General features: G+C 41.6%; 2 protein-coding genes across 3 annotated transcripts in view; one reads left to right on the top strand and one right to left on the bottom strand.

Moving 5' to 3' along the window:
• Positions 1-64: 64 nt before the first annotated feature.
• On the bottom strand, positions 65-6,554 carry dnaja2b (DnaJ heat shock protein family (Hsp40) member A2b). The gene is made up of 9 exons (XM_053235081.1): positions 6,352-6,554; positions 5,043-5,102; positions 4,700-4,929; positions 4,486-4,566; positions 3,494-3,627; positions 3,115-3,311; positions 2,825-2,969; positions 1,941-2,068; positions 65-1,831 (listed from the first exon to the last, which is right to left on the bottom strand). Exons 1-9 carry the CDS (start codon positions 6,427-6,429, stop codon positions 1,643-1,645), a joined length of 1,242 nt encoding a protein of 413 aa, XP_053091056.1. The 5' UTR covers positions 6,430-6,554; the 3' UTR covers positions 65-1,642.
• A 1,705-nt stretch (positions 6,555-8,259) lies between these two features.
• ppp6r2b (protein phosphatase 6, regulatory subunit 2b) overlaps positions 8,260-16,195 on the top strand; it is a 20,960-nt gene continuing 13,024 nt past the window's right edge. Inside the window, exons 1-7 of one of the 2 annotated variants that reach the window (XM_034305125.2) lie at positions 8,260-8,440; positions 8,570-8,643; positions 12,904-13,051; positions 14,503-14,750; positions 15,034-15,220; positions 15,544-15,681; positions 15,811-15,876. In XM_034305125.2, coding sequence (XP_034161016.1) covers positions 14,524-14,750; positions 15,034-15,220; positions 15,544-15,681; positions 15,811-15,876 — 618 coding nt within the window. In that variant the 5' untranslated portion in view covers positions 8,260-8,440; positions 8,570-8,643; positions 12,904-13,051; positions 14,503-14,523. The other variant, XM_053234855.1, reaches the window with a different exon arrangement.

Below are 16,195 nucleotides of genomic sequence, written 5' to 3'. Positions count from 1 at the left end.
AAACACATATGAAAAACATCAAAAAAGAAATTCTTTACTTTAAATAGTAAATGACAGACGAGTGTGTATTAGACACGTAAATGTTTTATTGAACTTTTTGTCCTCCAATGTCTCCATTCTGATACTGTTTCAGAAGTGTGTGTGTGTGTGTGTGTGATTATAACTTAAATCCTATACACAATTGCTTTTCAAGTTTAAATATTCAGTGATGTATACAGTATATAAAAGTCTACAATGGTAATGTCGGTGGTAATGAATTAAAAACAACCCATTCTGTGTATATTTTTTTGTTTTTTTCTTCTTTGCTTCTTGTTATTCATTTAAAACGTGTGTTTTTCGAATGCGAGGTGGAGGTTCTAGTTTAGCATTCCAGTCTTAGCTGATATGAAGGAGTTATTTAGTGTGCATTCAGCGGTTTACAGGACGGAGGGATGAGATGAGACGAGACGAGACGGGGCGAGGGGTATGAGAAATTACAGACCTGCCATCCCCATGGAAACGCTTCACATCGTCCTTTCACACAAGGTACAAACTGGAGTGTGTTGTGTGTATTCACAGGGTTTTACGGTAATCACAAGGTGCTTGGGGGGGGAAACGCTGCCACTCGTCTGTATTAGCTAAAGTTTAGCTAATAGAAAAGTCAACATGGATACTTTCTTATCGATTACTGTACGTAACATCTTCGTAAGTGTGTATGTAACATTTCTAATGCCGCCATCTTTGCTACAACAGACGAGTGGCAGCTTTTTTTCCCCCAAACGCCTGGTGGTTACCATAAAAACCCCCGTATATACACACACTCTCCAGTTTCCTTCACGATGAACGTTCAAGGAAACATTAAATTTTTCACATTCTCCATTTGACAGAAAGCGAGGACGCCGCATCATACAAGCGGGAAAATCGCAGCGAGATGAGAGTGGGATGGGTGGAAGGGGGCGGGGCTTCCAGCGGGTCACTTACGCTGCATTGGACTAAAGATCGTAACTCAAAATTTCCGACCTCCGACTAGGTAAAACATCCTCTCAATTCCTGAGGAATTCCTTGTCGGGAACGCGGGGCGGTCTCCCAGACTCACGTCAAATCAAAATGGCCGCTCACAGCATCAGCGATGAACACAGCAGCACAAAATGTTTACTTTAGAGCAATCAACATACAGATATATTCGCTTGTTAAATCTATAACACTGACTCCGAGGAGGAAAATATACATCACGTGTTACGGTTAGCTAGCTAGCTTGTTGCTAACAAAAGACAAACACAAAAGGCGTCCATCCACGTTCGTAGCTCAAACGCACAGAGATCAAAAGCGACGTAATTCTGAGTCCCTACTTCGGAGGTAAGTCGACTGCAGCGTTAATATCGGAGTTCGAAACATCTACGCAACTGTCAATCATTCCGGATTCGCATCTCGATCTGTCGTTTTTTTCTGTGAGGAAAAAGACGACTGCGTATTTTTGAGCGAAATCTCGTAGCAGCGTAGTTTTAAACACGTTAAAAGGCTGGCAGGTCTGGGTTGGAGGAGAGGAGTCGAAGGTTTTATTCCAGGTGTGATACACTGTGACCGTGTGTGTGTGTGTGTGTGTGTGTGTGTGTGTGTGAGAGTGTGTGTGTGTGTGTGAGAGAGAGAGAGAGAGAGAGAGACGTTACTGGTGGGCGCACTGCACCCCCGGCCCGTGTGGACCGCCCTCCTCATCCGAGCTGTCGTTATACGCCTCACGCCGCTGACCTCCAGATGACCCCTGACTCATGTCGAACTCCTGCAGGTCGACCTCCTCCGTGTCCGCCGTGATGACGGCGTCCTCTTCACGCGACGGTAACAGATACTCCAGTTCCTGCAAGCGCGTGCGCGCACACACACACACACACACACACACACACAATGTACATAACTGCTCTACACCAGCCTTTATATAAGCGTAGCGCGTTTAATCGTTGAGTTACCGTTAGTTTCTCGGTACTGAGCCAGCCGTTATCCGGGAACCGAACGTCAAACTTGATGTAGAGATCTCCTTTCTCAAACGGGTTCCTGTACTGCGGCATTCCCTCTCCGCGCACCACCCTCACGGCACCTACAACACCAACAGCACGTCATCAACAACGTCATCAACAACGTCATCAACAACGTCATCAACAACGTCATCACTTCACAACACGTCACACTCGCAAGTGACATGCACAATGCGACTGTACTCGTTGTGGGGGGCGTGGCCTGTCCAATTTTTTTTTTTTAAGTTCTGATGAGAAAGTAGTTATATATATAGCTAACTATTTAACGCAAATTAACGCACTACTCAGTGTGAAAATCGGTTGTGTGAAGCGAGATAACTGTAGTAGCTACGACCGCTCACCACAGGCATCAGCGATCTCTGCTACTAGAAAAGGTACACGCCCACCTACACACCTGGCTCCATTCACATCACATACAAGACACGCCCACACACCTACACATCTGGCTTGATTCATGTAAGATACAGGACACGCCCACCTACACACCTGGCTCCATTCACGCCACATACAAGACACGCCCACACACACACCTGGCTTGATTCATGTAAGATACAGGACACGCCCACCTACACATCTGGCTTGAACCATGTCACGTACAGATAGGACACGCCCACCTACACACATGGCCCCATTCACGCCACAGGACAGACACACCCATACACCTACACATCTGGCTTAATTCATGTAAGATACAGGACACGCCCACCTACACATCTGGCTTGATCCATGTCACATACAAGACACGCCCACCTACACACTTGGCTTGATTCATGTCACATACAGATAGGACACGCCCACACACACACACCTACACACACCTGGCTCGATGACCTTTCCAGCAGGGTATTTGATGAGGAGGTGTCGCCCGTCGAGGTGTGTGAGTGTGAGCTGGAAGCCGCACAGCGCCTCCACCAGGCCGATCGTCTGGCTCATGTGCAGGTCATTACCGTCTCTGCGGAACTCCTACACACACACACACACAGTGGGTGTTATGTTAACATCTGTTATTTAAACTAGCTATACTGCTGCTATTCAAATTGTGTGCGTGCGCGCGCGCGCGTGTGTGTGTGTGTGTGTGTGTGTGTGTGTGTGTGTGTGTGTGTGTTACCTCGTGCTCCTTCTCCTGCAGCACCAGTATGATATCTCCAGGCTCAGTGTTGGGAGACTGATCCGCTTCTCCGGTGAACGTGATCTTCTGCCCGTGTCTCATCCCCTTATCCACGTGCACCTCCAACGTCTTCACCTCCTTACACACCTTACGGCCCTCGCACTGTTTGCACCGGTCTCTCTCGCTGATCACCTCCCCTGTTCACGACATCATAAAACACACCGGATCCTGATTGGTCAGGAGGTGTTGATGAACTCTCTATAACAGCAGCTCTGACAGTAGTGCAGCTGCAGATCACAGGTTTACAGTGTATTAAATATAATCCTCTAGCAGCAGCACACACAGATCTGAGGGCAGGAGGAGTGATGATTCTCCTCACCTTCTCCGCTGCAGTCGTTACACACCGTCTGCATTTGTTGGACCATGCCAGGAGCCAGCTGTCTGATCATGATCCTCATCCCTCTGCCTCTGCACGCAGTACACTTCTGCACCGCGCCCGTCTTCCCGCCCTGACTGAAAACACACACACACACACACACACACACACACACACACAGTTTACTCCCTCGTTCTGACACGGAGAATCACAAATCGCTTACATCAGGGCTGCTCACACTTCTAGGACAGAAGATCTGTCATTTTTTCATATCATTATTATTATTATTATTATTATTGTTGTTGTTGTAAGATCCATCATGTAAAATATGTATAATCATGTAAAACTAAATTTGGAGTTTGAGAAACTATTCTGGAAGCTCTGTTTTTATTCAAATAATGTTACACAATCAATATTCATCCAAAGAAGTAAGTAAAAGTAATATACAGCACCGGGGGTGTGGTCGAGCGTCAGCGGTGGATGGAAAGGAGGCGGGGCGAACCGGCAGGTAACACGTGATGATTCTCACCTGTGTCTTATTACCGCCTGTGTACTGATTTGTGTCTGTTTGTGCGTTCAGTAACCAGAGAGAGAGAGAGAGAGAGAGAGAGACAGACAGACACAGAGAGAGAGAGAGAGAGACAGAGACAAAAAGAGAGAGAGAGACAGACACAGAGAGAGAGAGAGAGAGAGAGATAGAGAGATATAACAGACAGAGCTTGCGAGACACGCACGAACACACGCTGTGAAGCGTGAACTTTAGCGTGATGGAGTGAAAGCTGCGAGTCCGAGACGAACCCGTTTCTGTCGAGTGCTTTTGGTTTTGTTGAGTTTTAGAAAGCGCAGGCTGAATAAACGCCCGGAGCTCGGCTAAAATTCCGCCTGTCTCCCGAGTCTTGCTCCGCCCTCTCACACCCGACGCATTAATAAGATCGACCAGACGCTTTTCTTGCGATCGTCGTAACGATTATTATTAATTAATGTTTCTCTCTCACCCATTGCAGGCGCTACACAGGACGTTCTTGCTCAGCTGGAGTTTGGTGGTTTTGCCGTTGTAAAGATCTTCTAAAGACACCCTGGAACACAGAAAGAGAGAGAGAGAGAGAGAGAGATTAGTAATCACTGTTTAGTAAAGGTAAACTCCCATCCACTGTGTGTGTGTGTGTGTGTGTGTGTGTGTGTGTGTGTGTGTGTGTGTGAGTGACTCACTTGAGCGGATGCACCATGTCCTCTCCCCTCCGCCGTCCCCCGTTTCGGTTCCTGCTGCTCTGACCTCCCATGAACCCAAACAGACCTCCGCCGAAGATGTGGGAGAAAATGTCCTCCATCCCGGCTCCTCCTCCTCCTCCCTCACGCAGACCCTGCTCTCCATACCGGTCGTACAGCTCCTTCTTCTCAGGGTTAGTCAACACCTCGTACGCAAAGCTGATCTCCTTAAACTAACACACACACACACACACACACACACACACACACACACACACACGTCATTATCTTCAGACTTCACCGTCCCTCTCAGTGAAGCTCTGCGTGATGACACCACGTCTCTTACCTTGTCTCCTGCGTTGGGATTCTTATCAGGATGATATTCTTTCGCCAGTTTGCGATACGCCTGTAATAAACAGTTATAACACGTATTAATAATATTAAAATTCGAGTCAGATTTAAAATCATCCTCATCCTACACTGTTTTCTTTTTAATTCAGGACGGAGACTGTATCAGCATTACCGTAACATGTTACTCGGAACTCTGAAAAATTCAACCGACCTCAGACTCGGAAAACTCGGAATTCCGAGTCGGAAACTCCTCCCCGAGTTATTTTACCGTAAACACACCTGACGTCGCGACAATAAACGGTAAACAGATTTCCCTTCACGTCCTCTTTCCACTTGATAAAACTTCATCTCTAGCGTTTGTTTTGCATTTTAAGAGCGTTTTAAGTTTCGTAACGTAACTCTGTTGTTTTCATCGTACGAACACGACTTCGCTCTGGGCGTCTACGTTCTTCCCGAGCCGATGCACTGGAACGTGTTTAGAACAGACACAACTTTTATCCGACTACGATAGATTAGACTGCCTTGGGGCAGAGCTACATGTGAACTCAGGTTGTGATGTCACAAAATAAACTCCACTGATATGCAAATTATTAGGCTAGTTTCCTAGCAGCTAGCTATGTTAGCTAACGCTGGTGATAGGAGACTGTGAGATGGGGGCGTTTCCAAATTTGCATAGTCATGCATATTCATAGCTATGAAAATGAAAGTAAAGGTGTAGATGTTCCTCAGCCTTTTTTTTTTTTTTTAATTTAATTTTATTTATTGATATATACAAATTATTTTAATGGTTTACAAGATCTTAGGACTTAAACAGAAATATCTAAAATATTATTTTAATCACATTTCGATTAAATCAGTGAGAGGTGTGGATTTACAGTATATAATAAAATCAAAATAAAATCACAATTTCACTCCTCATCAGGATTATTAGTACTTTAGCTGTATAATTCTATATAAAAAGCACTTTATTCGGTATAATTCAGACAGTAAAGTAGTAAACTGAGCTGTTATTTGAGGTGGAGGCTAGTCAGGGATGCTAGCGCAGCAAACAGCATCTTTTGTCAGGATTCAGAGCCACAACATTCTCTCTTTATCTCTCACAGAAGATCAAAAATAAGATTACTACAAACATAAGATAATTATTAGGATTGTGTTATTGGATGATGAAGGCCCGGGTGGGATTTAGAGGCGCACACGGGAGAATAACACACGCTGGTTTATGCTAACGCCACCGCAGAGAGCTAGCGCGGCTCCCCGGCCCAGACCGCCTCTCTCCCGCAGAAAGCTCTAGAAACACACGCTACCTTTTTCAGCTCGTTCTCGGTAGCCGAAGGAGAAACTCCGAGGATGTCATAGAGTTTGGTGTCCGCTACATTCGCCATGTCTCCGAACCACACCGAGGAGACGACCACCTAACCGAACCGAGCCGAGCCGAACCCAACCGGACCGGGAGGAAGGATAAGGAGCGGAGGAAAAGAAAAGCCGGCTGCGCTGTTTTTATTTTTAACCCATCCGCATTCCGACAAACCCCGCCCCCTTCACTCTGATTGGTTAGTCGCGCCGATTCACAAACCTGTGTGCTGATTGGACAGTACGTAACCATAGCAACCGCGAAAACAACGGAAGTTGAGCAGAGCCTCATAATATTAATATTAATACTAATACTACTACTAATAATAATAATTTTATGAACTTTATAGTATCTTAATTTTCTTATTTTATAATTAATTTATGATTGTTGTTATTTTCTTAATGTGCTTTATAGGGAATACTTTGGTTAGATTTTTCAATCCATTATATATAGAGAATTTTAAGTTATTATTATTATTATTATTATTATTATAGCACCTTTTATTTTAACTCCAGAAAAAGCTCTGAACATATAAAAGGTTAATATAAATAAATTCTAAAGACTATAATTTATTCTTAAGACTATAACTATTAACTACTATGCAAATGATGAGAAATTATGGTGTTTTTTTTTTTTTTTAAATAAAAGCATTAAAAATAGGTATTAAACTATTAACTGGTCAGAAGGTTTATATTAATGCTCTCGTACTCATTATTCTGCAGTTGCTTTAATGCAGCTAATTTACTGTACTCTAACAATAACTGGGTTAAAAACGTGTTGTTTATTTCCAGAGAATCATGTGTAAGTGTTGAGAAGTTGTTGTTGAATATTTCTGTTACATTTATTTGTAAGTTTTCAGCAATAAGGCAACATTAACTGAAAATGGGTAAAAGAAATGATTAATAATCAGCAAGCTGCTGTGGTTTAAGCGGAATAAAACACTCAGAGAAAATCACCAGCTCTACATCATCATCACATCGTTGATTATTTTCCTACAGCTGCAGCCCCTCTCTGGAGTGTTTTATTCTTTACTAAATAAAAAAAATGCACATTTTATTATGGATTATTTATTTATTATTATTTTTGTATATAATCTTTGAGTACCTCTTAACTCCAGTCTCTCTTTGCAAGCCAGCTGTAAGTCTTCACTCTCAATCAGAGTTTAATATTTAAAGTAAAATCATTTTATGGCTCTGGTTAAAGATTTATTTAGACCTTATTTAGATTTGTTTCCTCCTCTAGATGTCCTACTTTGACCTATTTATGGCCTCAGCAGAAACAGCAGACCTGGCAACCCAGATCTCGTCGACTGCAAGTCCTCCAGTTTAGCATCGATTTAAATCACACCGTGCACACAGGCCTAATTTTAGAAGAGGAAGAAGAAGTGATGTATATTTTTGTTTTATATGAAGCACTCTCTGCATGTCCCTGTGCAGTGGTGGAGCTGGTTGGAGGTTGTGGTTGTGACATGCGCAGTGCGTCGGGCGGATGGATGGAGGCGCGGCGCAGAGTTAAAGGAGTGTCCTTGAATAATCCTGCTCCAATGGCCTGCTGTGGAGTTCCTGGTTCTTTCAGGCTTCTCACATTGTTTTCATTTATTTCTCCTAATCCTCTCCTGATTATGGATTACGGTGTGATTTGAAATCAGTGAGTGTAGATTAATATTAGCTTCATTCCAGCACCAGGTTTCATTTCCAAGAACCCAAACTAAAAGTGCATTATTAACCCCACTTCATTTAACACACCACATTTCAGTGGGATCTCCACCAACACATGCACTTCATTTCCAGCCAAATCCGTGCGTGCTTCTGATTAAAAGAAACACAGCACTAATAAAACGTTGGGCAATTTAAAGCCCGAGCGCGCCGCTGCTGTTTGCGCGCTCCCGTTACCGCGTCCGCCATTTTAACTCAAATAAACATGTCAAAAGAGCTTATTTTGCTCTCCTAACCCAGGACTTCAGATCTGGAATTATCTCTGTGTGTGTGTGTGTGTGTGTGAGTGTGTGTATGTGTGTGTGAGTGTGTGTGTGTGGAGGACAGGTGAGGAGACAGGGTGGGGGAATTTCATTGCATTGTGTTGCAGCAGGACGCAAACAGCGCGCGCCGCCGATATTATTATTATTAATATTATTATTATTATTACTCTTATTATTGCTGTTATTATTATAGGTGTGATTATTAAACGTGAGACCATCCGAGCTGCTGAATCGGACAGCTTTACACGGACTGCTGAGGCATTAAAGGTGAGTGCAGAGAAACATGAAGTTCGATTTAAACTGGAAGCTGTTTATTATCTAAAGCGCACTGAGGAGACACAAGCTGCCGGTTTGGGGTAATAACAACCAGGCGACATGACGCACTCCAGCCAAACGCCTTTATATAGGTAATACACACACACACACACACACACATACATGCGTGTGGGCCAAACAGCACAATTAATTCGTAATACTGATTGCAGTGTGATTGTTGTGTTCAGACTGAACTCCGAATTTAGCCGATTTTAATACTGAAGATTTGTCATTGATGGAGAATAAAATGTTTCTGGTTGATGAATAATAATTTGTAGATGCTCTAATAATCTCTCTCTCTCTCTCTCTCTCTCTCTCTCTCTCTCTCGCTGTGTGTGTGTGTGTGTGTGTGTGTGTGAAGCCACATTATTTGTATAGCGTTTTTAACAATAGACATTGTCACAAAGCAGCTTTACATAAATCTGTATCTGTATCTAAATCCATAACGGACCATGCGGAGGTGACTGTGGCAAGGGAAAACTCCCTGAGAGGACATGAGGGAGAACCTTTGAGAGGAACCAGAGTCATAAGGGAAGCGGTACTCTTCTGGGTGATAGCGGATAGTGCGATTATTAATGATTATAAATCAGTATAGAGGTGTAAAAGAGTAAATACAAACAGTAGTGAGTGAGTGCAAAGGCCTGGACATCGCGTCGACTCTTATTTCTTGCTCTTTCTGATCATTTCTGCATTGTTGTTGTTATAGTGTCAACTCCAGCAACTGACACCAGATCTATTTCTGTAAAAGATATATATAATTAATCAATGATTAATGAGAGAATCATTATCAAGGCTAGGGCTACGATACCACATATAACATCAAATACTCCTGATGTTCTTCTCAGTAAAGTCAAGTGCTTGGTGGAGAAAAACGAAACTTCAGTTACACCGTGATGTCTATAAGGAGACGCTGCACAGATAGAAATAAATACGGCTAGACAGTCTGACGTCTCGGACATCGTTAGCGGATTCTCTTGAATACAGACTGAACCAGCGAGCAGTACCTAGAGTTAGAACCAAACACACTGGAACCAGCTGCTAGAAGATCTCAGACATTCCCCTCATTTGGTGATCTTTAATTCCAGACTTCTCTTTTCCTGTGTTTTTGACACTTCAGCAGTTTCTGCCTACATGTTGTACTTTTTAAAAATTATTTACATGTCTTAGTTTATGTCCTGTTTATAGGAAGTTTTTATATTTTACTTTTAGTTATATTTTACACACTGAGTGCAAAGCGCTATCCGCCCTCTTCTGCATACACGAGCTCACAGAAGCCCACGATTGGCTAGTGTTGCTGTGATTGACAGCAGAGAGAGATTTTACTCTCTTTGCCGTGGATGGTTGTGGCATTGTCAGGATTTGAACTCACGACTTAGGTACAAATCTGCAGTGAGGTTTTCCGCTGAGGTAAGGGTGAGAATTGGGCAGGAAGTGTTTATGGGAAGTGCAGATCTTTAGGGTGTCTGTGTGGAATCATCCATAACATCCAAAAGTGAGCTTGTTCATTTAATGAGCTGAATCTTTATCCAGGTTTCTGTAAAGCTGCTTTCTGTATGTTACTCGAGTCAATGGCAACGTTTACACGCACCTCAGATTCCGTTTAAGATCTATATTCAGGTTTGAACCAATATTCCGAATACGATGTTTACATGGATACAGGCATCTGAATATTCCTGTATACAGGGTTTGGTTGTTGTAAGTTTGCCTGAGTTGCCATTCCTAAATACCTAGCCTACAGCTAAGCATCTGTTAGCACCCACAATTCCTTGCAGAATGAGCCACGCATATATCTCCTTTCAGTGGATTTTCTGAATAAGGTGTTAACATGCAACAAATTTCCTATTAATACAGGCATTTTCCAGGGCTGGGAATAAGAATATTGTCTTAATCTGAATCGGATTGCAATCGGATTGTGGTGTTTATATACATGACTCAGTACTGATTAGAATATCACCAAATTCCGATTAATATCAGAATACTGATGTGCATGTAGACGTAGCCGTTAAGTAGGAGCTTTGGAAATCATTCTGAAGCACCCCGGGTTTTTGTTATGATGGAGGAAAGGATGGTTTGAATGATTTGACGCGATTAGGCTCATATTTACAATCTGTCCTCTGGTTGCGTGGACATGTTTACAGCAGTGGGAACATAAATGAGATACAAAAATAGATGAGGAAACATTTATAAAGCACTTGAATGAATAATTACAACTGAGCAGGTGGGAACAATTTGAGGAGCAAGTGAATGCAGCATTATTCACCTACACATACACACCTCTGAACACACACACACACACACACACAGTTTAAAGCAGATTCAGGTTCAGACATGCACACTCTTCATGTGTTTATATGAGCTAGAAGGCCCGTGTGTTCATTTTTCCTCCCAGTTCCCGCCTCTCTTCCTCGTCCCGATGCTTCTGATTCTCATTTCCTTGCTGATTTGTTAATCTAATCCGTTTGCTTCGTGTCTGTATTTTCTCACCGCTGCCCTTTTGCTCTGGCTTCACCCATTTTATCCTGAAGTACAGATTTAAAAAGCCTGTGTTTGGTTAAAACTTGTTGTTCATTAGGACTTTTGAGTGCCGAGTGACTCATGTACGAAATGAAATGCTTTTAGGTGACGTACTTTTGCAACATGATTCAACTTGAATCAATAAATGAGTCAAATCAGAAGAACGGAAGAGCTTTTTTCAGGATTCTGGGAGTTAAGAGTCTGTGTGTGTAAGCCAGTGAGGAAAACTGTGATGTGTATATGACGGTTTTAACTGAGAACATCAGCATGCTGATGATTAAACACTCCATTCTTTTCATTTTTATTATCCTGAACTCCTGCGTGCTCCATAGTTTTACATCTATTTTTGGTTTATTAATCAGATCTATAAATCTATATGCAGGACATGTATGTAGTGTATATGTAGGGTTATAAATGTTAATGACTCACTCCTACATGTGTGCACTGCACAGGATAATGTATATAATGTATACTGTATATGCAGGAAATGGATGCTGTAATAAGATCTGCTTAGCTGATGGAGCAGCCGACGTAATTTCCTTCACAAACGCTGTTTTAATCCATTCAGAGCCTGAAATAGCACAGCAGCCGAGTCAGCACATATTTTTACTCAGCCTGCGAGTGTTTAAAGCAGCAGTGTGCAACTTTTATCACCTGTGATTTGAATTTCAGTTTTTTTCCCTCCAACTGACCCCTTTGTTAAAACTACGCATGTTTTCTTTTTTTAAGTTACTTTTTAAGAAATAGTGACTTGGCTCTGTTTCAGGCAGGGGGAGGGGCTTATTTTTTCAGGGCCAGAAAAATTCAAACACGTTTGAGGGCACATTTGTTTTTAAATATGTGAGTTCAAATGATAAGATAGTAAAATAAGTAAATAATTTGTGGTAAATAAATAAAATGTAACTAATAGCAGTGACAGAAAAAAGATAATAACAACAATATAAAAACATATAATGTGTTTAAAAAAAAAAAGAATAAATGTGTTTAATTAAAATAATGTACAAGTATCATGTTATTAAAAGTAAGGCAAATAATTAAATAAAATAAAAAAAATTAATTATTATTTAAGTGAAGTGTTTGTCACTGGCTTTGTACTTTCACCAGAATCTTTCTAATGCTCTTTATAAATTAGTTCTGTTTGTTGAGAGTCCAGCAAGACTCATAATTTTATCAGCTTTTCTTCTGTTTCTTTTATAAAAAAGCAAACATATTTCAGAATCTCCATTTTCTCTCTCTCTCTCTGTCTGTCTCTCTCTCTCTCTCTCTCTCTCTCTCTCTCTCTCTCTCTCTCACACTGTCTCACTGTCTCTCTCCCTCCCTCCTTCTCTGTGTTTCTCTCACTCTGTCTGTCTGTCTGTCTGTCTCTCTTTCTCTCTCCCTCTCTCTCTGTCTCTCTCTCTCTCTCTCTCTTTCTCTCTCTTTGTCTCTGTCTGTCTGTCCCTCTCTCTCCCTCTCTCTCCCTCTCTCTCCGTCTCTCTCTCTCTCTTTGTCTCTGTCTGTCTGTCTGTCTCTCTCTCTCTCTCTCTCTGTCCCTCTCTCTCTCTCTCTCTTTGTCTCTGTCTGTCTGTCTGTCTCTCTCTCTCTCTCTTTCTCTCTCTCTCTCTCTCTCTCTCTTTCTCTCTCTTTGTCTCTGTCTGTCTCTCTGTCCCTCTCTCTCTCTCTCTCTCTCTCTCTCTCTCTCTCTCTCTCTCTCTGCAGGTGTGTGCTGTGATGTAACGTGATAAACTTTATAAAGCCGGTCAGGTCGTCTGACTCCACGGTGTTGGACACTGATGAGTGTGTGTTGGACTCTGTGCTTTATCTAAAGAAAAACACACACACACACACACACACACACTGACTGAAGGTAACTGTATTTCTTTACCTTAATCATGTTTCGATTTTTTTCACTACGAAAAGCACAATGAGCAATTCTGACATGTCTGTCAATTTGTTAGTGGCTTTCACAAATGTGTGTTAGTTTATCATTTTTCAGCGTATAAACCTTACAGACTCTCTGTGTGTTCTGTTCACACGGTTTATAAATTACTGTGGATTAAACCATCCGACAAATAACTCATTGTAAATCTTAAACAAGTTTGATTGGCAAAACGGGGCTGCAATTAATTTTATTTTAATCCTGATCATGTTTCTGGCACTGCTGAATTCTGGATTGTGATTGGCCAGAAGGTGTTGATTAGTTTTCTATAACAGCAGCTCTGACAGAAGTGCAGCTGCACATCACAGGTTTATAATTAATGCGCTTGTTCTAATACAGCATGGTTTCTATAGCAACAGCTCGTTCACAAGGACATGTACAGAAGACGCTTCACATAAATGAATAAAAAATGTGTGTAATCGTTGATCTGTTGAAATTTTCTGTAAGGTGAAATATGTTTATTTAACATTCATGTACTTCAGTAAATGATATGTTGATGTTTATTTAAAATGTAGGGAAGGAGTCTCCAGTGTCAGCGCTTTGTAACAGTCAGAGGTAAAGCTGTAACTTTAAGTTTTGCGACGTCTTCAGGACAGAGGAGTTTACGCTTCTTTGCGGTTTCTCAGTAACATGCGGAACAAGCTGCGTTTATTTTTCTTATTAACTTTAAGAGAGAGAATAAAGAGAGGCTGGTGAGGGAACGAGTGTTTATAGCTGCTATAACGTAAATGTCATTCTTTAATTTTAAAAAATTGTAATTGTTAGTAAATTGCTGTGTTTAAAGAGGAATAAAACACTTGGGGGCATGCTGTTATAGGAAAACAATCAACTTCAGCGTGATAACTGTTACTCCGTTTCATCACACCACCGCTGTGTGTTTTATTCCGTAAGTAATCAGCCATGAGTTTGGAAGCTAATTTAAAGCTAAAGTTAATGATATCGTTTTTAACTTTATATTGGATTGTTCAGTGCTGTGGCTTATTTGTTTATTTGTTTGTTTATAGTCTAATTTTGTTCCTGCTGATCATTTGAAAGATTTACACCCAATTATTGTGACTAAAAGATTTATACATGTGTCCAATTAAAAAGATAAAATGAGAACACGCAATAAAATAATTTTGTTTCTGATAATGCTGAGCAGTTTAGTGATTTATGTAGAGTTTAGGAAACACTAATATTTCTTAATTCAACTTAAATTAAAAAAAGTCTTTAGTACTCAGTAGTCAAGGTACATTTTTCCATGATAATGCATATATAATAACTTTTTTTTTTTATTGTCTAAATAATTGTGATGAACTTGAGTAAGATAATGAAGATGGTATTCCCTGAGAGCTCAGATTCTTTATCACTGCTCTTCTCTCCGTTCTCTCCGTGTTCAGTCCCGGTGCGAGGCCGCAGTCATGTTCTGGAAGTTTGACCTCCACACGGCGTCTCAGGTGGAGAAGCTGCTGGAGAAGGAAGACGTGACGCTGAAGGAGCTGCTGGATGAAGACGACGTGCTGCAGGAGTGTAAGGCTCAGAACCAGCGCCTCCTCCTCTTCCTCACTCAGGACAGCAGCTTACAGGAGCTCATCAGCCTCATCACACACGAGCCCCCTAGTGACCGCGAGGAGAAACTGCGCTACAAGTAAGGAGACGTCTTAAGATTTCTTTATTAGAAAGTAAGAAAAGAGTTCACTGGGCTCGTTACACACAGACATTCCAACCAATCAGAAGCCACACCTGATTCAGCATGTTAATTAATCTAGTTCTTTAATTAAATATCTTTACCAGGGTCTCAAAAAACACACAAAAAGACCCCGAAAAGTTTGTTAAAGTGAGAGGCATTTTTCTTTTTCTCTGCCTTTGTGTGAGAAACAAGTTCACCGTGGTGCGCACGCATTTCTTTTCCTCCGCTCTCTGTTCCTCAGGTACGCCAACACGGCGTGTGAGCTGCTCACGTGTGACGTTTCGGTCATTAACGATAAAGTGGGCGGAGACGACTCTCTCCTGAACACGCTTTACAGCTTCCTGGAGCAAGATCCGCCTCTTAACCCGCTCCTCGCCTCCTTCTTCAGCAAAACCTTCGGCAATCTGATCAGCCGGAAAACTGAGCAGGTGCACGTGGGAATCCTTTTATCGTAGGAATTAGCACAGATACTGCTAAAAGAATTGTGATTATAATGTGTTAATCAGGCATAGAGATGTAGATATGGTCCTAAGCCCCGCCCATTTTTTGATTATTGTTGTCATTAGTGATGGGAATTCAAAAGATCATTTGACTCAGCTCATCAATAAGAGTCGACTCTTAAATGATTCAGAGTGATTTTGTTTTGAATTGAACAAACCAGCATTTTCTTTCCAGTTTATTTGTTTTAGTTGCCGTCGCTGCTCTGAGATATTAACGCCATTAACACCATTAACGCCATCTTGTCTCACAGACGATCAGTTTCCTGAGGAAGAAGGAGGGATTTATAGCGTTGGTGTTGAAGCACATGGACGCGTCGGCCATGATGGACCTCCTGCTGCGTCTTATCAGCTGCGTGGAACCGGTTCAGCTCCGACACGACGTCCTCACCGTGAGTCACGCTGTGCTACTGCTCTGTATACGGGGAAAAAAAACGTATATATTACACATATTAGGATATATGAATATAATCTGTGTTTTGTTAAATTGTACATTAATCATGCTGTGTGTGTGTTTTCAGTGGCTGGATGAAGAGAAGTTAATCCAGAGACTGACTGAGTTAATTCAACCTCACACTGATAACGAGGTCAGGCTCATTCCTTATAAATAATTAAAATTTTACTTCACTGATATTTATCTGCATTTCAATATTAATGATCAGCAGTGACGCTGTGTTTCATATCGCAAGGCAAGGAGGCAAAATGATTATTTTATTAAAAACATTAGTGTTTCAGATTTAATTTATTTACCCAGAGTTATATTTTCATGTTGCTGATATTAAATGCCACATAAACATTCACCATCTTCTCCATCTTCTCCATCTTCTCCATCTTGCCTCCAAATTACAGCGAGGCTGAATCCAGAATAACTTCCTGTTTACTATAGATGCTCACTACAGGGTATAA

Source organism: Pangasianodon hypophthalmus, chromosome 6 (assembly GCF_027358585.1).
Source record: "Pangasianodon hypophthalmus isolate fPanHyp1 chromosome 6, fPanHyp1.pri, whole genome shotgun sequence".
NCBI classification, from domain to species: Eukaryota; Metazoa; Chordata; class Actinopteri; order Siluriformes; family Pangasiidae; genus Pangasianodon; species Pangasianodon hypophthalmus.
The sequence above is the reverse complement of the archived record's forward strand: the minus strand, read 5'-3'. Positions and strand labels throughout refer to the sequence as shown.

Excerpts from the sequence above, each read along its gene's own strand:
- dnaja2b (XM_053235081.1), bottom strand. The coding sequence starts at position 6,429 with ATGGCGAATGTAGCGGACACCAAACTCTATGACATCCTCGGAGTTTCT. Across the intron at positions 3,628-4,485 it reads CTGTGTAGCGCCTGCAATGG|TCAGGGCGGGAAGACGGGCG; the intron begins GTGAGAGAGAAA and ends GTGTGTTTTCAG. Across the intron at positions 3,312-3,493 it reads TAACGACTGCAGCGGAGAAG|GGGAGGTGATCAGCGAGAGA; the intron begins GTGAGGAGAATC and ends TGTCGTGAACAG.